Source organism: Delphinapterus leucas, chromosome 19 (assembly GCF_059928025.1).
Source record: "Delphinapterus leucas isolate spDelLeu-1000000601 "Yukka" chromosome 19, BTC_Dleu_Yukka2, whole genome shotgun sequence".
In the NCBI taxonomy this organism is placed as follows: domain Eukaryota; kingdom Metazoa; phylum Chordata; class Mammalia; order Artiodactyla; family Monodontidae; genus Delphinapterus; species Delphinapterus leucas.
This window is the reverse complement of record NC_143147.1, coordinates 53,967,098-53,989,386: the sequence shown is the minus strand read 5'-3', so window position 1 is coordinate 53,989,386 and position 22,289 is coordinate 53,967,098. Positions and strand designations below refer to the sequence as shown.

The 22,289-nt window shown below is 42.7% G+C and overlaps 1 protein-coding gene across 8 annotated transcripts in view; it reads right to left on the bottom strand.

Moving 5' to 3' along the window:
- LOC111182578 (ADP-ribosylation factor 2) overlaps positions 1–13,387 on the bottom strand; it is a 75,274-nt gene extending 61,887 nt beyond the window's left edge. The window contains exons 1-4 of one of the 8 annotated variants that reach the window (XM_089901368.1): positions 13,156–13,387; positions 10,349–10,515; positions 7,240–7,350; positions 1,418–1,542 (exon numbers count right to left, since the gene is read on the bottom strand). In XM_089901368.1, the coding sequence (XP_089757494.1) occupies positions 1,418–1,542; positions 7,240–7,350; positions 10,349–10,496 (384 nt within the window). In that variant the 5' untranslated portion in view covers positions 10,497–10,515; positions 13,156–13,387. The other 7 variants (XM_089901369.1, XM_089901370.1, XM_089901365.1 and 4 more) reach the window with 7 other exon arrangements.
- Positions 13,388–22,289: the final 8,902 nt, after the last annotated feature.

The window sequence follows — 22,289 nt, the reverse complement described above, 5'->3', positions numbered from 1 at the left end:
GCAGTGGTTGAGAATCTGCCTGCCAATGCAGGGGACACGGGTTCGAGCCCTGGTCTGGAAAGATCCCACATGCCACGGAGCAACTGTGCCCGTGAGCCACAATTACTGAGCCTGAGCATCTGGAGCCTGTGCTCCGCAACAACAGAGGCCGCGATAGTGAGAGGCCTGCGCACCACGATGAAGAGTGACCCCCGCTTGCCACAACTAGAGAAAGCCCATGCACAGAAACGAAGACCCAACACAGCCATAAATAAATAAATAAATAAATACATTTGGGGGGAAAAAAAAGTTATATAAAAAAAAACCAGAATGCAGAATATGATCCCCAGAATTTAAATATGAATACAATCATATAACTGCTCATATAGGCACAGAAAGTTTTATCTCTGGAAAGGAATATAAGACATTTAACAATGTTTTACCCTGAAGAGTGGGGCTAGAATGTTTCACTTGATATTGTGAACTGTCTGCATATTTATACCATGAGCATGTTCTGCTTTTATAATTAAAAAGAACAAATGTCATTTTCTTTTATGGAAGTCCGTTGTGTTCACTAGTGAACTTCAAACTGACATCGAATCTAATGGCCGAGTGAATGATGATCCACCCACCATTTAAAACCATGTTTACAAAGGGCTAGATGACAAGAGAAAATGCCTTCAATAAAGGGACAAAACAGGATGCAACACTGTCCAAACAGTACGATCTCGATTACATAACGAATGTACGCATGGAGGAGAAAGTGCGGGGACACACATCAAAACATGCCCCTGGTTTATCTCAGGCTGGTACATTCCACAGGATTCTGCCTTCTTTTCCACGCTTAGTTCAGCTTCCTGAGGCTGGATGTTTCTACACCCTCCTCCTACTCCTCTTTCACTGCTTTTGGTTATATTTACACAGAAGCCGAGTTTTCCCAAGGATAGACCCCAGATGATCCAATCTCATCTCCTCCTTTGCTTCCCCCCATCCCCAATCCCATCCCAGCTGCACGGGCTGCCTTCCTGCCGGCCTTCAGGTGTCATCTTATCAGATGTCATCTTATCAGAGAGGCATTCTAGTCCTTCCCCACATCTGCCCCCTCCTCCACGACACTCCCCCCAGACATATTACCTGTGGTTAATTGACTGACTCTCCTCCCACTAGAACATAAACTCCATGAACACAGGGATTTTTGTCTGTCTGGTTTACTGCTATATCTATATCACCAATACCTAAAACAATGCCTAGATCTTAGTAAATGCTCAGTCGATATTTGTTGAGCGAGTGAATGAATCTAAGACATGCTAACAAAGAGGTGGAGAGAAAGGCTAAGGACAGGAGAGAGGAAGGCAGGCAGCTAATTAGATATCTCCGTTTTTAAGTGAGCAGCTGGCGGTACCTTTCAGTCCCAGGATTCGGAAAGCCAGCGACATACCTGTTTATTTACAAACACCAATAAAACTGCATCTCTGAGCTCATCTTCGGCTAACATTCTGGTTAGTTCTTCTCGGGCTTCATTGACGCGCTCTCTGTCATTACTGTCGACCACAAAAATCAGACCTAGAAAGAAAGCACAAGTGTGTTAGTAATCTGAACCTGGGAAGGCAGCTGTTTATGTCCTTACAGCATCTCCCTGCTTACACATGTGGTTTCACCGAAAGCAATCAATACAGAAGGATATATAATCTTTAGAGTTGGGAAGCCTCCTGTACACCCAACTAGCCTTTTTCAGAGGCATCATAGCCCTTCACCAGATTAACAATAATAAGAATAGAGAGAGAAAAGGTTAGGCTTACTTTTAATCACTTCATTTCTACATCATGCCTACATGATGAAGACCCAATAAAAATCTATGGACATCCAAGTTCAGATAAGCTTCCCTGGTTGGCAATGCTCTGCGTATGTCACACAGCGATGTGCCAGAAGGGTAATGCATTCTGACCCCATGGGAAGAGGACGATGCAAGCTTTTTGTGTGGTACCTCCCAGATCTCGCCCTATGCATCTCTTCCTTTGGCTGCTCATTTGTATCCTTTTGCTATAACAGAACTGTAATTTTAAGTATAGCGCTCCCCTGAGTCCTGTGAGTTGTTTTAATGAATATTGAACCTGAGGGGATATTTGGAACTGCCAAATCTGCAGACAGCTGGAAAAAAGTGAGGGTGGTCTGGGGAGCCCCGAATTTCTAGCTGGTGTCTGAAGTGAGGGAGTCTTGCGCCCTTAACCTGTGATGTATGGCCCAACCCCAGGTAGTTGGTGTCAGAAGTCTTCCCAGCATCCCACACTATACAGCAGCAGAGAAATCCCAGGAAGCAAAAGACAGGTCAGAGAAAGGGACCACCACACTGTATCTGAGCAAAGGTGGCTGAAACCTGCACAGATCTGGTCACTGCCACATTGGCTGGAGACAGAGGCGGGGCCAATAGGATCTCAGAGGAGGTGCCCAGGAGGGATCCAGCACACACTCCAGACACAGGATGCAAAAACCTCTCTTAACAGTAGTCCACGTGACATTAATCGTAATAACAACTGGATGGTTAGCTGACAATAAGCCTTCTGTGAGACAAAAATGGGAAGTGGCTGCCAAAAGAACAAACTTGATCCTAGGCTGTATCAACAGTAGTGACAGCAGCTCAGTTTCTAAAATATGGGCAACAAAACGCCGATGCTACAGTGCGTCAGTCAGAACATCCTGGGAATGTTACGTGGTTGGTGCTGGACCCCACACTCTAAGACACAAGCGAACTGGAGGGACAAAGAATGACTAGGACGGCAAAGGAATTAGATACCGTGTCATATGTAAAACAAATTTATATAACTGGAAATATTTTGCCTAGAGAAAAGATTCATTGAGGGGACTGACAGCTGTCTTCAAATACCTAGAAGCTGTGACATAAAAAGGTTCGACTTGTAAGTAGATGGAAGATCAGTGGGTAAAACTCCAGGAGGTCAAGGTGATACAGAGTCAAGAGAAATGCAGGTGCAATGGGCTGCCTCAGGAGCGTGCCTGTCACTAAAGATGCTTGTGCCCAGCTTAAGTGGCAGCTTGTGGGGACACTGCAGAAGGGATTCTGCTGACGGGAAGGGCAGTGGAATGAGAGGACCTCTGGGTTCCTTCTGACACTGAGATCGCACCACCATGTCTAGGAGGGAAAATCTGTGCTGGCCCTCGGCCCTTTCCCTCTGTGCTTCCCAGGCCCACCCAACAGCTGCCTGACCAGCTGTCTGGAGCAGCCCACTCTGGCAGATAGGAGTGCCCACAGCTTCTGAATGTCTGGGGCTTACATGAGACTCAAAGTCATGTCTGTTACATCACATCAGACCAAAAAATGAAGAACATTCAAAACTCCCCCCCAAAGATTTGACAGGCTGCCAGTAAGTTCTGGACTCTGATCATAACTAAGCAAACGAGGTTATCCTGAAATTTGAGGAGATCCTTAGTCTCCAATGCAAAACTGACAGGGTGGAAGGTGACATATTATCCCTTTGCCATTCCTAATAGAAAGAAAGGTTTATAAATATTAGGTCCCATTTTATACTGTTTTTATTTAGATCCTTATGTGAGAAACAAAAGAACCTAGCCATCAGACCTACTACACTTCTGAACTAAGAAAACCTAGAAAAGGTAAATTTACAAATGAATAGTATGCTGTAATTTGTTTTTAGAAGTGGGGAGAAGAAAATTTAAATTAAAAAGGACAGCCTGGGGCTTCCCTAGTGGCACAGTGGTTGAGAGTCCGCCTGCCTGCCTGCCTGCCTGCCTGCCTGCCGATGCAGGGGACACGGGTTCGTGCCCCGGTCCGGGAAGATCCCACATGTCGCGGAGCGGCTGGGCCCGTGAGCCATGGCCGCTGAGCCTGCGCGTCCGGAGCCTGTGCTCCGCAATGGGAGAGGCCACAACAGTGAGAGGTCCGCGTACCGCAAAAAAAAAAATAAAAGTAAAAATAAATTAAAAAATAAAAAGGACAGCCTGACTGTTGGGAAGTTGGCAGGAAAAATAGGGGCAACATGCAAGATTACTAATGGCTGAAATGTTTGGACCCACCAGACAGCAAATCCATTCTTCAAAAGTCCCCATTTGCTAATTTCATGAAGAGTCTAAACCACCCACCACAAGGTCCTAGAATATAGCCAGTTAGTTCTCCACCATCACAGCAGTAGTTACTGAAACTCAATAAAATTAGGCTTGTTATAGGACTCCTTTGATGTAATATAACTCACATTCTAACTGGATCACTCTGACTCCTTTGTGAGGAAGACCTTAAAGGGTCAATGGAGTGAAAAGGAGCTCATTTAGGCAGCTCTGCTGGGGTCCAGGGGACTGGAGGGGCAGTGGTGGAGATGTGGTCAATTTTGAATATAGTTTGGAGAGAAGCCAACAGGATTTTCTAATGTGTGAAGAGTAAAAGGAAGAAATATTACTCAGCCATTAAATAAAAAAGAATCTTGCCATTTGCAGCAATAGGACGGACCTAGAGGGTCATGGTGATCATTTTGTAATGCACAAAAATATTGAATCACTATGTAGTAACCTGAACCTAACATAATATTGTAGGCCAATTAATAAATAAAATAAAAACGAAAGGAAAAAATATGAATTTATCTGTAATAAAAATCACCTTCCCTTTGGCGTAGGGAAGGGGCATGGAGAAGAGAAATGTAGTAATCCTTCTGATCCACGTTAATTATGACCACAAGCCCAGGGAACTATACATCCACAGAAAAATGTGGGCAGCACTTTAGTATTATGCAATTTTCAGGGACAGCAAAAAAAAAAAAAAAATTAGGCTTGTTATAAATAGAAGATTGAAAACAAACAGGCATTTCTACTTGGTGACTGAGTGTGACAACTCTTAATAAGGTGGGTAAAGGGAACCCTGCCTGAGAATGAGGACAAAAAACCTCTAGTAATTTGGACTCTGTGACAGTTAATTTTATGTGTCAACTTGACTGGGCCACAGGGTGCCCAGACACTTGGTCAAACAGTATTCTGGGTGTGCGTGGGAGGGTGTTTCTGGAGGAGACGAACATTTGAATCAGGACACTGAGTACAGCAGATTGCACTCCTCAGTGTGCTCTAGTCCAATCCAATGAAGGCCTGATTAGAACGAAAGAGAGGACGAGAGAATTCACTCGTCTTGGAGCTGGGACATGCACCTTCTGCCTCTGGGGTGGAACTTAGATGATTATCAGCTCTCCCGGGTCTCCGGCCTCTGCCCACTGCAGATCCCGGGACTCCTCGGCCTCCACACCATGTAAGCCAATCCCTTATAAGAAATCACATACAAACACACATATATATACACAAGAGCATATGTGCAAACATGTATGGATAGCCATCCATCATACTGGTTCTGTTTTTCTGGAGAACCCAGACTAATATAGGCTCCTGAGTGCCCACTACCTTCCAACCACAGAACTAAGCATTTTATAAAATTAATCTCATTCAAGCCAAATGATCCGGCACAGTAGGTATTCACCTCCATTTTATAGATGAGGAAATCGAGACAGGAAAGATTACCTAACTTTCCCAAGGTTTCATAGCAGAGCTGTGGTTCAAACCCACACTTTCTACTTTTATCACTGGTGAGGAATTACAATAGTTTGACCAATATGGCAAGTGCCAATCCAGGTTAAATGGACACTCTGAGTATCAAAAAGCGTATTGTCTGCAACGGATTGAAACACAAAGACAGAAAAATCTAAGAGTCATCATGGAAGGTTGCTAGGGTATCGAGTTGTTTCTCTAAAAAATCAATAAAAGGAAAGAATTAAATATTTTTCCTGCCTTTCTCATATAAACTATATTTCAGAGAAAGCAAATACCTGATGAAGGGATTCTTTGTTTCGAAGGATTTCAGCTTAATAGACTCAGATGGAATGACAGAAAAAATGGAGGGATAAACTGTTGGAGAGTAGCAGATGACTAAAGAGACATAACAGTGAACGGCAGCGTGTGAACTCTGATTCCTTCGCAAACAAATCAAATGTGAAAAGGACATATTTGATACAACTGGAAAAATCTGAATAAGGACTGGGTACCAGATATTAAAGAAAGAATGTTAATTTTGGAAGTGTGATAATGCATGGAGATTATGTTTTAAAAATGTCTTTATCAGTTTGAAATAAACACTGAAGGATGTATGAGTAAAAGGCATCATGTCTGGCATTTGCTGTAACACACTCTGGGCAAAACGCTGATAACTGTTGAAGCTGGGTGATGAGTACATGGGGATTTGTTAAGTATCCTCTTCCTTTTTTGCTTTAAATTTTCCACTAACAAAACTGAAAAAAGAAAAGATAAACGCTCTATTTTGAGGAAAGACATTCTAAATCTATAGGCTAAGGAAATAAGTACAAATAGAGTTAAGTGTTAAAGGTAATAGCTAAAATAATGATACAAAATATAAAGGGACAGTCGACTCGGGTATTTGGTCTGAAAATATCAACAAATATGGGTCTTTACTATGAAACACATGCAATGAAAACACCATAGGTAGTAGAATCTTCAAAATTAAGAGTCCAAATAAATTCTAAAATAAGTATGTAGATGCCAGGTGGTTATGATTCTACGTGAGAATCAGGGTGTAAAAACTATATGAACAGCTTACAGATATCTTGACAGGTGATACTCTGTAAGGTATATCATTTATCCAAAATATAATCAATGAAAAAAACTCAAATAGATTGATAGGGGACTGGGACACGTTAAAACCCCAAATTTTAAGAAACCAGTGATAAGGAAATAAGGTAATGATCTGGGATATTCATGCTTATTCCAGCACTTGTAGAATAACAGCGCAGTAGGGAGGCACTGTGGCCACAGAGGATGCTGGGATTTGGGATTCCAGCCATCCCTGTTCACTTCTTTCTCTCCATAGGGATGATTTTCAAATATTCTCCACAGGTTTAAAAGAGTGTACTGAATTCAAGTTCTTCAAAAATTGGTACTTCATCAAAGGCACATACAACCTTCAATTAACCAAAAGATGAAATTCATTAGAACAACCATTTTCTAACTGTTCTGGATTAAGAGGAGATTCCTATATAAGGCATTAACACCCAAGTACTTTTTCAAGGAAGGCAGGGACCACTTCTCAAAAAGAAACCTCCCCAGTAAGTGTAAGTGGGTCAGCAGAAAAGAAGGAATGACTGACAGTCCAAATAAAGCAGCGCGCCACAAGGTTTTGCTTCAAGCATCGACCTTTAGGTGCGTTTAACAGAAATGGTTGCAAGGCTAGAACTGGATAATCTTTACCTTGTGTGTTCTGGAAATAATGTCGCCACAAAGGTCTGATTTTGTCCTGGCCACCAACATCCCAGACTGTGAAGCTGATGTTTTTATATTCTACCGTCTCCACGTTGAAACCTAAATTGGGAAGATGGAGAAAGTGTTTAATGAAGACTTCTCCTGGTTCAACAATTCAAAATAATTTCAGCTAACATTTGGACAGTACTTTTCATTTACAACGCAGCTTGCCGGTCAAAGATCCATAGCTTACAAAACAGAATGTGTTAGTCAGCTTTCTCCCCCATGCATTGTGACAGGTGTCTCCAACCTTCTCCACTCCCTCCAGCCTCCCTCCTCACACCTCCCCTCCCCTCCCCTCCCAGCAGCTCTTCCTGCATACTTCAGAGCAAACAGGAGCCATCAATGGGACTGCTTCCACTTCCCACCACACACTGTAGAAACCCAACTACATCTTCACCCACCCTTTTCTCCCTCCCTCTTGGAGCAATGGAAGGGGGCAACTAGTTAATGCCAATCCCATCCCCCCATGTGCTGGATCCAATTCACCCACGCTGTCCGGAATCTTCAAAATCTCCAACCTGTTTAAGTCCTTTGCATCTTTCAAAAAAGATGACTCCACACCTTCACGCGCTACCACCCTCTATTTTCCCTTTTAAAGTCAAACTTCTCTAAGACGTTTAGCTACCTTCACTGTGCCAACTTTGTCAGCTCTCACCCAATACACCTTAGTTCTACTTTACCATGTTTCGCTGGTTTTGCCAAGGTCAGCAAGGTCACCATGTCAATAAATCTGACAAATGCTTTCCAGTTTTTATGTTATTTGATTTTATATCTGACACTACTGCTCACTCCCTCCTTGAAACTCTTCCCTGGCTTCCCATTTTTCTTCTGTTTCCATGGCTGTACCTTCTCAGTCTCTTTAGTGAGCTCAGCCACATCTGATTGATCTTTAAATGATGCTTAGTTCAAAATCATTTACATAGAACTGTTGCACATAACCTGAACATCCATCACTGGAAATTTGTTAAACATATAGCCACATAATGGAATACTATCAAGTTACTAAAATTTCACGTTGATCTGTACTGATTATTAAGCCCCCAAACATAGTGGCTTAGAACAATGATTTTCCCCCCTACCCAATTCTGTGGGTTGCCTGGGCTTCCTCTTGTAGATGCATTCAACTATTGAGTCCTTTGGGGGCTAGGCTGGACTTCTCTCTCTCCAGGTGGTCTTTTTATTCCCAAGGAGCACTGAGCTTCCTCACGTGGTGGTGGTAGTGTTCCGAAAGAACAAACCCCAAGACACAGCACTTATCAACTCTTTGTGTGAATCACATTTGCTGATGTGCCCTTGGCCAAAGCAAGTCACATGGCCAACGAAGCTCAGTACCACTGTGGAAGGGGACTGCACAGGGGTATGGCTACTGAGTGGCATGATTCATTGGGCACCATTAGTTTAACCATCTACCACAAAATCAGTATCCAATTCATTCACCAAATATTTCCTGGACATCTATTATGTGTCACGCATTTTGCTAGGCGCCTGGGGACAGTGGTGAACAACGCAGACATGATTCTTGCTCTTATTCACACTTTTGGAAGAGAGACAGTGAGCAAGCAATGACAAATGTGCTCAGAGTTACTAAGAAGTTCAGGTTGCTATGGAAACTTACAACAGGGGAAAACCCGTCCAAGGGATCAGGAAAAGCGACCCTGAGAAATGATGCTTAAACTGAGACGGAAAGAATGAGCTGGCATTAGCTACGTAAAGGGGGGGAGGGGGAGTAAAAAAGAAGGCAGGAAAGCATTCCACAGAGAGGAAATGACATAGAAAGAGATCCAAACACATTGTTTAACGCAGAGTAAGTTGGAAGACAGCATGCATATGACTTCACAAAGATATTCACCAAAGTCACAGTGTTTTTTAACACTCGTTTAGATTTTTTTTGTATGTATGACATTATGGAAGCATGAATTATTTTTATAATTGGAGAAAACCAAGTAATTATGCTCTTTCATTTTGGACTAATAACATTTTTAAAATTATGGGTATGAACACTTTCTCCATCTGGTTTCCTGTTCCTTTAAGTGCTGCAATCTCTGAAGCTAACTGCCCAAGTTGGAAGTTGATCGGTTGGCTCCTGAGCCTAATCCACCATTCGGAACACTACCGACATTCACATGCCATCCTGGGGAGGCTATTCTCGCTCAGGAGTCTGGATCTGGAGGCAGCTGATGAGGCACACACTAAGTTCTGTCAAAACTGCCTTTGAGGGGCTTCTCTGGTGGCGCAGCGGTTAAGAGTCCGCTTGCCAATTCAGGGGACACGGGTTTGAGCCCTGGTCCGGGAAGATCCCACATGCTGCAGAGCAACTAAGCCTGTGCGCCACAACTACTGAGCCTGCGCTCTAGAGCCCGCAAGCCACAACTGCTGAAGCCTGAGCGCCTAGAGCCTGTGCTCTGCAAAAAGAAGCCACCACAATGATAAGGCTGTGCACCACAATGAAGAGTAGCCCCCGCTCACTATAACTAGAGAAAGCCCTCGCACAGCAACGAAGACCCAACGCAGCCAAAAATAAATAAAATAAAATAAAAAAATTTGTAAAAAAACAACAAAAAAAAACCCTGCCTTTGCAAAAGTCTTAAATAGCTGACAAAACACAGTGCTGGTTCGCAGGAATAACTCCACCGCCAGATAGTCCTCCAGCATTGGAACAAATCAGATTCTTCACTTGACCACCAGCTCAAAAAAAAATCATACTACATCTTTAAACACTAGGAACGTACTTGGTATGGAGAGATGCTTCCACTTAGAAAGGCCAGCTGGAAGAAAGATGGATTTTAATAATCATTATCTTTTTTTTTTTTTTTGGCCAAGCAGATAGGGTTAAACTTGTTCCACCTAAATGTGTTCGTATGACTCCCCTGTAAACCTAGCAATGTGCCAGAGATGCCAGGGAGCAATTAGGAAATTGTATATTACCTGGTTTTGGTCTCAAAACCGCTCTTGGGGCGGACAAGATTTTCCCCCAAAAAATTCAATAATGCAAGAAGTATGTAAAAGTATAACATACTAAAGTGTAAACTGGTCTTGTCATAGGTCGTTAACATACCTATCGTAGGGATGGTAGTCACAATCTCTCCCAGCTTCAATTTATACAAGATGGTGGTTTTTCCAGCGGCATCCAAACCCACCATAAGAATCCGCATCTCTTTTTTCCCAAATAGACTTTTAAACAGTTTTTCAAAAACGTTCCCCATTGTAACTGAATTCTGTGACCTGAAGGAAAAGAAAGGCAACTCAAGTAATTGTTCTTTGCAGAGATATAGAAACATAAATACAAGATATATACATGAAATACAAGTCTCCATTAGAGGTGGCTCCTAGTAAATACTGAACAATTTTAAGTATAGTTTGGCCAGTAAGGAGTAGAGTATCTTGTTTTCACAGGGAAACTCAACTAAGCCTTTTGATGCCTTGCCAAAAAATTCTCTTTTCCACTGCAGCATCCAAGTGGGATACGTGAAGCACAGTCTCAATGGTGGCAGGCTTTAGTCATCTTAAGTATGAAAGCAATGTCACAACAGACACAACTAACACTTCTGAAAGGAGAACTCAGGACGTGGAGAACCAGTTTATTTTACACGATGTGAAGCAAAGTCTTTCAGGCTGGTTAAATATCAGTACCTTTTAGAAATTCAGTAGTTGCCTTTGGCTAGCAAACAGTATCAAGACCCAGAAAAGAACCTAAAAAACTTCAGAGGTGAGGAAATACAGCACTGGGAAACTGCACTGCTAACAGAGAAATTAACTAGGCAAAGAGTAGAGGAGATACCATAGCATCCAGCATCGACCATCACCTTACTCTTAATTATTTTTAGCTTTTTTGGAAACAATTCACGCACATATAAACATAAATGATAACGTACAGTTCAGTGAAATGTCATGAACCAATCAAAAAAAGATGATTACCAGCGACCCAGATCTCCTTGTGCCCCTTCCCAATCATTACTCCCCAAAAGGTAATCACTATCTTGATGTCTAACTGCATAAATATTCAATATTTTTCAGTAGAGTGCATGATAGATTCTATAAAGGAAGGCAATAGTAAAGACAGATTACGCACTTCCCTGGTGGCGCACTGGTTAGGAATGCGCTTGCCAATACAGGGGACATGGGTTCGAGCCCTGGTGTGGGAAGATCCCACATGCCAAGGAGCAACTAAGCCCATGCGCCACAACTACTGAGCTTGCGCTCTAGAGCCCACGAGCCACAACTACTGAGCCCGCGTGCCACAACTACTGAAGCCCGAGTGCCTAGAGCCCGTGCTCTGCAACAAAAGAAACCACCACAATGAGAAGCCGGAGCACCACAACAAAGAGTAGCCCCCGCTCGCTGCAACTAGCGAAAAGCCTGCACACAGCAATGAAGACCCAACACAGCCAAAAATAAATAAAAATTTTAAAAACAGATTAGCTCTGCAGAAATTTATTCTACATCTTAAATTTTAACAGATCAGCCTATTTGAAGGGTGAACTTGACATTTTAATTAAAGACTTAAAAGTAGTATTGTCGGGCTTCCCTGGTGGCACAGTGGTTGAGAGTACGCCTGCCGATGCAGGGGACACGGGTTCGTGCCCCGGTCCGGGAAGATCCCACATGCCACGGAGCGGCTGGGCCCGTGAGCCATGGCCACTGAGACTGCGCGTCCGGAGCCTGTGCTCCGCAACAGGAAAGGCCACGACAGTGAGAGGCCCGCGTACCGCAAAAAAAAAAAAAAAAAAGAAAGAAAGAAAGTAGTACTGTCTACAACTCTAACCTTGCTCTTGGAAGTCTACAAAGATTCTTCAAAGAGAAGTAAAAAATCCTTGTTTCCCTTTAAACTGCTAACCATAGGAAAACTTTATTCCTGGGCAGAGCAGGGTTAAGACAGAACAAGGACAGCCCATCTCCCATTCATTGGGACTCTAGGGACCTCAGAGGGGAGGTCACCAAGTTCCACAGACCCACCTCTGAAATTCAACTGTGTCCTACAGTAGCTTAACTTCATGGATGATGTCTAAGCACACACCATTTTATTCTACGACCTGAGAAAAAGAGCAGAGCATTTATCCTGTACATAAATTAGGTACAGGGGAACTGCTACAACCAAAGAATAATGATGAATGTTTTAATCATTCATAGAAGGGCCATATAGAAAGTATATAGAAGTCCAATGCACTATGGCACTCAAAATCTTGTTGGGCGACAAAACTAAAGATTCCTTATCTTCGTTTCCGAAAAAAGATAAATCTCACAGATTAGAAAAAAACAGTGAGGAACATTCTGGGGGAGGGAAGGTACTTCCCACTTAGATGTCCTATGAAGCAAATACTTGATTCCTCCTCCCAACTACAGCACACCTCCAAGGTTTTCCCTCCTGCTTCTCTTTTCCTTTTTCCTACTCATCTGCCAGAGGCGGCCAGAGCCCGCTGCTTTGCCAGAGACCCTCTGGAAGGCGCCGGCGACCCTGGCGCCTCTTTGGCACGCTCACCTCCCCTACTACAAGCACCAGCTGTATATCAGGGAAAACTGCGTGGAGATCTCCAGGACACGAACCAGAGCGGGTGGCCAAGTGGGCGTGCGCAGCGGACAGGCACGCGCGCTGGGTCCCCGGGGAAGGCGTCCGAGTGTCCTTTCTGCCCAGCCGCCAGGCCGCTTCCTCTCGACCTCCGGACCCCGGGGAGAGCGGAGGGCCCAGCGACGGACGAGCCAAGCCTCTCTCGATCCCCGCAGCCCCTGGCCTACACGAGGGCGGAGAAGGGACAAGATCCCTTTCTGCAAGCCACCCGCTGCTCTCTAGCTTCCCGACCTCTGAAGGTGCGGAAATCCAGCCAGGCCTTGAGTGCCGCAACCCGCCCTCCCCAGTCCGCGACTCACCGGTCCCCAAACTGACCACGGGTACCAATACCGCGGCCTTTAAAGGATTTCTGATCCTCTCTGCGAAATGGCGACAGGCTTGGGGCGGGAACAGTAACCAACCAATCACCCTTCGCCTCTTGGAGCTTTTGTACCAGTGAGCACGAGGTTCCGTGAGTGACAACAAATCTTGCCAATGAAAAGGACAATAGGAGCCGGGGAGGGAGGACACCTGCCCCTCGCGACCTAGGCGACGGCACGAAGCTCTGGAAATGCCGGCTTAATCTTCCAATGACAGCTCACCGGGTCCTGGCGAGACACGCCCATATGCCCCGCCCCTAGGCTGTTCACGACCAATCAAAAAAGTAAAAAGATTTCCGGTTTGCTCTGCCAATCAACTCGGAAAAATTCAAAGGGTCGAACTAACCCCATTCGGACCAACTGGGTAGGGGCATGTGGGCGGGGCCAAGCTCATAGTGCTATTTAAGGAAATTTGCTGAGGTTGAGCTAAAAGTAGAAACTAGTTTGGGGCGTTGTTTTGTGTGGGAAACATCCAGACAAGACACCGAAATTAGGCATAAGGAAGGTTTCCTGTTCAGTCTGAAGCTAGACAGCCGCCCTGCTTTTGAAGAGGTTTTCAACAGTTGGGGAAAATACTAGCCACCTGCACCTGCGTTCAGGAGCACAGAACCACAGTCCTCAATTCCTGAGAAATACTCTCAGTAACTCAGCCCCCTAATGCCAACTTGGTTCGCTAAAAAGTTTACAAACGCCCGTAAATGGTACATAACTGTTCCTAATGGTACATAAACAGAGAAACTAACACCTATTGAACGTGGTATGTGCCAGGAAATATGTTAAGGACTTAACCTGCGTGACCACAAAGCCCCGTTAGTTGGAATCTACTATTATTCCCATTTTACAAAGGGGAAAATTAAGTAACCGGTCAGAGTTTTAAGCCTAGGTCTGTCTGACACCTTAATCTTTTTAATCAAATGCTTTCCTGATCACAATGACTGTATATATGAGGGTAAATATAAGTACATATGAGAGGTTTTTCTACATGACTCCTTTAAAATTATAATATTTTTTCCTAACTATAAAAAAAGTCATTTTAAAAAATATAATGAAAAAAAAGACACTTCCCACCAGAGAGAGAGAGGAAAAAGAGGAGGAGGAGGAAAAAAATTGCCCATCATCCTATCATCCAGAGGCAATCACTGCTACCATTTTGGTTTATTCCTTTCCAGTCATTTTTCCATGAAATTTTTACATAGTTCAGATTATGAATATGTACAATTTTGTCTTTTTCACTTAATATTTTAATTTGAGCATTTTCCAGATTGTTTAACATTTTTCTTACAAACGTTTTTGATAGCTGTGTGATATTCCATCATATGGATATACTGATTTATTTAATCATTTTCATGTAGTTGTCGAAGAAAAAAATTAATCGGTTGATCTAAGAAAGACATGGACAATTTTATTAAAGCCAAATTAAGGATCATAACCCAGGAACAGCCCCTCAGAAAGCTCCAAGAACTGTTCTGCCCATTAAAGGTCAAAGCACAGTTATATAAATTTTTTGAGACAGAGGGGGCTGTACATTAAATGACGTATTATTTTTTATAGGTTTTAAAAATAAATTTATTTATTTAATTTATTTATTTTTGGCTGCATTAGGTCTTTGTTGCTGCGTGCAGCCTTTCTCTAGTTGCAGGGATTGGGGGCTACTCTTTGTTGCGGTGCCCGGGCTTCTCATTGCTGTGGCTTCTCTTGCTGCTGAACGTGGGCTCTAGGCACACGGGCTTCAGTAGTTGCAGCACGAAGGCTCAGTAGTTGTGGCTTGCGGCCTCTAGAGCGCAAGCTCAGTAGCTGTGGCGCCAGGGCTTAGTTGCTCCGAGGCATTTGGGATCTTCCCGGACCAGGGATCGAACCCGTGTCCCCTGCATTGGCAGGTAGATTCTTAACCACTGCGCCACCAGAGAAGTCCCTAAATGACATATTATTGACAGTTTACAGAATCCAGATCTACATGGACAAAGCGAGTAGTGGGTCATGGGTCACGGTGGCCCCTTATAAAATTAAGCAGAGAGGGGAGTTGTCTTGCTGACGCTAGGAGAATGTTGCTACTTATGGTTGAGCAGGTATTTCTGCTGATAAGGAGGTTTGGTGAATGTGTAACGCAGATACACAATCCCTAGTAGAGGGGAGAGAGGAGGCCCAAGGGCAGAGAAAAAGAAAATTTTTTTTGGCCGCGCCACGCAGGTTGTGGGATCTCAGTTCCTCAACCAGGGATCAAACCTCGGCCCTCGGCAGTGAAAGCTTGGAGTCCTAACCGCTGGACCGCCAGGGAATTCCTGAGAAAATAAGTTTAAATTTTCCTTGACTTGCTTTAGAGTACAAATTTGTATTTCATCATAGTTCAATATTTAGATTAAAAAATTTTTTTTTCTCTTATGAATTATACTGCAGCTAACAGTTTTTTCCCTTCCTGCATTCCTTGCTAATTAAAAAAAAAGAATTCCAAAAGTTCAATCACTCAGTCAAAACATTAAAATTGTTAAGGTTCTTGATACATATTACGTGCCAAACTATTTTCTGAGTATATTATAAAAATTTCCATTCCCATCAACCAAGTGAAAGCCAAATTTACTTACTTCATCATTAGGTAAGCTCTTTTTAAAAAGAGGGTTTTTAGTGTTTTTGTTTTGTTTACTAACTTGATAACCAAAAAAAAAAAAAGTATCTTATGTTGGTTTAATTTTCAATTCTTTGATTACTTGGTTTATTTTTCCCCAAATGTTTACTAGTATTTTTATTTCCTGTACTATGAATGATCTATTTATGTCCTGATGACTTGCAAGAAAAGATGTAAAGAAGTTTGCCAGCAACTATGAAGTTTGTTTGCTCGAATGGAGTCATCATAACCTAAAAAAAAGGTGAAACAGCAAAGATAAGATTTTTTTTTTTACCTACCATTGTTTGTGCCTACAGAAGCAATGTTTAGGCTGATAACAATAGAGCTTTTTGTCTCCAACCTTCACCGCCTGAGAATATGCATTATTTTCACATGAGCTGCATCAAGCCTGTGAATAAAACAAAGTCCCAGTCCATATGGCACTCAATTGCTAAAGGATTACAACTATGTAGGTACATACATACACATATATATGTTTCATACATGCATATATATTTCATATATATAAACAGATGGTCCCCAACTTACAATTTAAAAAAAAAATAGGGTCCATTTATTTATTTATTTATTTATGGCTGCGTTGGGTCTTTGTTGCTGCACGCGGGCTTTCTCCAGTTGCTGCGAGCAGGGGCTACTCTTCGTTATGGTGCACGAGTTTCTTATTGCGGTGGCTTCTCTTGTTCCGGAGCACGGGCTCTAGGCGCGCGGGCTTCAATAGTTGTGGCTCGCGGGCTGTAGAGTGCAGGCTCTGCAGTTGTGGTGCACGGACTTAGTTGTTCCGCAGCATGTGGGATCTTCCCGGACCAGGGATCGAACCCGTGTCCCCTGCATTGGCAGGGGAATTCTTAACCACTGCACCAGCAGGGAAGTCCCCCAACTTACAGTTTTGACTTACGATTTTTCGACTTTACAATGGTGGGGAAGCAGTACACATTCAGTAGAAACCATAGTTCAAATTTTGGATTTTGATCTTTTTCTGGGCCAGTGATATGCCATACATTTGGGCAAAATCATCTAACACGAAGCCACACAGCTCCCACAAGGTCTGTGGGTCATGCACACGTTCACAATGGTAAACAACTGATATACTTAAAATCATTCTGTACCCTTACAATCATTCTGTTTTCCACTTCCAGTACAGTATCCAATAAATTACATGAGATATTCAACACCTTATTTCAAAATAGGCTTCGTGTCAGATGATTTTGCCCAAATGTAGGCTAACGTAAGTGTTCTGAGTATATTTAAAATAGGCTAGGCTCAGCCTAGGTAGGTAAGGTGTGTTAAATGCATTTTCGACATGACGATATTTTCAACTTATGATGGTTTATAGGGACATAACCACATTGTTAGCTGAGGGAGAGCTTATTTTTTTAATAAGAACATGCATGGGGGTAGTTCCCTGGTGGTCTAGTGGTTAGGATTCATGCTTTCACTGCCAGGGGCCCGGGTTCAATCCCTCATTAGGGAACTGAGATCTCGCATGCCGCTGGTTTGGCCAAAAAAAAAAAAAGAATATCCATGGGACATGCATGGGAGGAGGCTAGAAGGAAAAGAGACCTAACTTACTAGTGATTGTATTCAGGAGTTGAGGTTGTGATTTTTTTTTTTAAGTGATTGTGAGAAAATGTTGTACTAACTTTATAAGGCAAAACAACTTATTTTTTAAAAAACACAAAATTTTGATAATTATGAAGGAAGTGTAATAGAATAATAGAAATCATGATTGGTACTCAGGGGAAATTTAACAAGCTCAAACTCTGGCAACTCTATAAATACAAATTGCTTATGGTGATATTGATTGAGTGGGTTTTTTTTTTTCTTAATAGAAAACACTTCTCATCAATATAATGTTATTTGTGCAGCACGGAAAGTACAAAGTGCTGTTGGGAGAAGCAGAGAGATAATTTCATCCTGAGAAGCGTATTATGTGGAGATAGCTCCCTGCCTCTGAGTTCGACTTTAAAATTGGTTAATAGTGTTATTAGTATTAGTTTTAGCACTCTTGGTAGTGGTAGTTAGTATTTGCCTTATAATTGCTGGGTCAGGTGCTTAATGTATTAGGTACTGTATGATAATTACCTCATCCAGTTCTCACATGAATACATTTAAGTTTAGAGAGTTTAAATGCAACACAGTATACCGGGACCACCTCCCCTCAAGTATCACTAAACTTATCCTTCTATTCTGGTCATGCTCCTGCTGGAGAGATGTATTTTCCCTCCCTTGGAAAGTCCTGCTGTACATACTCCTTGCCCTAGAAACAAACCTCTCCATTAAATTTGCCCTTAGGAGAAACCTTAAGACACCCTTCACTTTTTCTCAGGAGTCCTCTGGAGAAAATATAGTCACCCCCAATGTGGTTTGTGGGCCTCTGGTGTCTTGAAGTTCTAGGCAACTCAACCACTCCCAGGAGACTGTGACTTCCTTCTCTCAAGATGCATAAAAGCTCATCAGACCAGTATCTGAATGATTCTTTTTCAAAGAGATGCAGGCAGCTCTCTGGACCCACGATGTTTATTATGCAGGGTTATGCAGCCTGGCAAGTGCATTGGGGCTTGCACTAAAGGATCAGCTGGTTTCCATAGCAACATTCATTCCTTTCCACGTAGGAGTCTATCATCTCTTCTGCCCACTGAGACTTTCCAGAATGAATTGATTTTTGTGAATATAGGTGTTTGTCCTTGATCCTCCAAAGAGAAAAGACATACTCATCAAAATAAATAAATAAATAAATAACCCAACAATAAAATACCTGACTGCAGCTAAAAGGCTGCATTGCATCAGCTGGTCTTCCTTCTTTTAAATAAAACCCTGTATTCTTTCTCCATTTTGCTCTGTTCTCTAGCCTTATCCATCCTTTTGGGAACTAGTTTTCTCTGACAGAAAACAAACAGATGGCAGCTGCATCTTCCTAAAACTGGCTATGATGGGGCCATAATATCAAGTTTTCAACAGGGCTCTCTGAAAGCCTGGGCTGAGGACATGGGTGGCTGACCCGTGGGTTATGATTGGAAGGGCAAGAATAAGGATCGCTGTCCACATAGAGATGTCCCAGTCTCTGAAATTTTGCCCTTAGAGATTTGTTTTTTTATTGCTCCCCAGCAATATTCTCTTAAATTGCATACACTCCTGGAAAGAGTAATATATTAGGTTATTAATGGTGAAAGAACTTGGGAAAGAGGAGGAGGGTATCAAAGGATTTATTAAGACCACCTTTGTCTGCTTCACAGGGATATCTTCTGCAAGGGGTCAGTGCAGGTCCTTGTCACACACACACACACACACACACACACACACACACACCCTGGAGGATACCCTCTGACAGTCACAATGCAGTGGTGAATTCAATGCACAGCGCTGTTCCCCGAAACTCCTGCATGCAGTCCTGTTGGAAGATCTTTGAAACCTACACCTTGAAGTGATTAAAACTCCTTTCTATCCCCAGTGCCATTTGTTTAACCCTAGGCTTCCACAGACTAGTTTTCCTTTGACTACTGTGGAAATCAGCAAAACATCACATTGCTTTGTTAAATAAACTGGATAACAGTGAATCAGTTCACTTTTATGTAGCTTACTATTGCTCCCACTCCTCAAAACACAGAAGAAATCTACTTCCCCCTAGTTAAGCATCACTGTTACAACCAGAATGTCCCAAAGTTACTCAGCCCCATTCTAATGGAGCACTTGTTAAGTGATATTTAACTGGATGTAATTTGAACATATCAATAGAATTATATCCATGGGGTTTCCAAGACTTTGAATTGGGCCTCCACCTATAGATGCCCGTTACCTAACAGGGTGCAACAGGTGATACCAAGTTTCACTACATAAAAGTCTGGAATCACTTCCTTGTCACTGACAGGAAACATAGTGTATTAGTCAGGGTTCTCCAGAGAAACAGAACCAACAGGATGTGTATATATAGAGAGATTTATTTTAAGAAATTGACTCATGTGATTGTGCAGGCTTGACAAGTCCAAAAATCTGATGGGGGACGCTGGCAAGCTGGAGATTCAGGAAAGAGCTACAGTCCAAGTCCAAAGGCAGTCTGCTGGTGAATTCTCTCTTGCTCTGGGGAGATGAGCCTTTTGTTCAATTCAGGCCTTCAGTGGATTAGGTGAGGCCTCATGGAGACCAATCTGCTTTCCTCAAAGTCCATTGATTTAAATGTAAATCCAAACCCTTACCCCTCTCCCCACGTGCCTCACTGTTCTTTATCCTGGGCACTGTTATCTCCATTTCATCATGTCGTCATCTTCTCTCCTCACCTTTCAGGTACCTAGTCCCCTTTTCCTCTCTTAGTCTATCCCTAGTCTCACCTCACCAAGCTCCTCTACCCCGAAAAATCCCTCCAGACCTTAGAAAATGACCTTAGACATTTGCACTTTAGGTTAAATTTAAATCATTGTAAGCTGTCTTACCTATTTTCTCATCACCGTGAGAGGAAAGTATATTAAGGATTTCAGGGATCAATGACAAACTGAAGGAGTTTCGTTTAGTTTTGCTTTTTGTTTTTTGAGGAAAGGAAAGACTGATTAAGTCACAGAAATCAAGACAAAGAGAGACAACCAGATTTTGCCAAAGACAGAAATCAGGTAAATTCCAGGTCTAGATAATTAGTGGATGGTCTTTTCAGAATATCACCATTGGGGTAAATCAGCTCTTGCTATTTTCTGTCTTTCTTCCTCAGGATGGTCCAGATTGTAGTTGCTTGATAGAGAGAGCATCTGATTGACTGAGCCTGGATTCTGTGCTCCCTCCTAGGCCAGGGGACGGCAGGGTGCATGGTCTGACAATGCTTTCAAGGCTGCATGAACCAGGGTAGCTGTGACCAGAAAAAAAGGGGAATGAATTTGGGGCAGCAAAAATATTTGTTATCTATCAACCATAACTGCAAGGATTGCTCAGAAGGTGACGCAGAATCAGTTCCACTCTCTAAGACAACCTTGAATATTAGAGCAAGGCACAGATGGGACGCACAGGCATGTGACAACCTGGGGTAATGTTTCCCCTCCAGCTGGTTGCTAAGCACCCCAAGGGCAGGAGCTCATGTCTGCTTATGATTTCTTTGGTAGGCCCTGCAGAGGGCTGTGTACATGATTCTAATGAATTTATACCACTTGTGAGAGGATACAAAGAGTCCCTTATCGTGCAGAGATATGCTTGTAAGCTGACACAGTGGAACCTCTCCAGCATTCAGCAAACCTGTCTTTCCTACATGATAAACACTTCTCGGTGTAGAGATTGAAGACATTTTCACCTGCAATCTAGTTTACCTAGCAAAACAAGACAACAAAGCAGTGGTAAATACGTTTGCTTATTCTCTGGCCTTGAAAATAACGTCAGATCATTGTACTGAGAGCCAATGTCATCTTCTGGATCTGGTAATTATTTGGGCAAAATCTCTTGATTTATAGATTCAAAGTATCAAAAAATGTAAGACAACCTGTTAAGCTCATCAAATTACACCTCTCACTTTCCAAGTAAGGAAACTGGGGCTCAGAGAGGTGAAGGGAGGTGGGGAGTTAGTGGCAGAGAAAGGAAAAGGACGAGAATCTTCCAACTCCCCAATCTATTTAAATTATTTTTATAGCTTTTCCAAGTTAATAGATCAGAGTTCAACTAGTTCCCTGTCCTTCCTGATAAACTCTCTGATCCATCGATGATTTAGTTAACATCTGATTTGTCCAACAGCACACTCTGGTTCTCAGGTACAGTGTGAGAGTTTACGAAACTTACCTTTTTCTTCTGTCCCCCTGCCCATCTTCAGGTCACTTATTGTTATTAGTTTTCCATTTTAAATCGCTAAAGCCTGCCCAGCTCTTCTAATTCTTTCTTTCCTTTGCTCATATTGGAAAAAACTATTTTTTTCTAATTAACTGTTGAAAAGGTAACACGTCTGATCATTTTTTATTGTCTTGTGTAAATATAAAGAGAAATATAAGATAGTAGAAGCAATAAGATCATCAGAGACCCTATTTGGGAGAACCTCTCCTCTTGTAGAGAGCTGTTATTATTATCTATTCTGAGGAAATGGTATGGTAGAAAGGAAACATCAAGGTCAAAAAAAAAAAAGGCCGAATTTAGGGCACAGTTTATTCAAATTCCACCGTGTATATATTGTCTGAAATGAACACTGGGAATTGACAAAAGTTGTTAGACACAAATTACCTTTATTAATAAATATATTTAATAATAAACTAATATATAAAGATATACAAACAGTCACAATTCACTTACACATTTGAGGAAAATCTTTTTTTTTTTTGCGGTACACGGGCCTCTCACCGCTGCGGCCCCTCCCGCTGCGGAGCACAGACTCCGGCTCCGGACACGCAGGCCCAGCGGCCATGTCTCACGGGCCCAAGCCGCTCTGCGGTATGTGGGATTCTCCCGGACCGGGGCACGAACCCGCATCCCCTGCATCGGCAGGCGGACTCCCAACCACTAC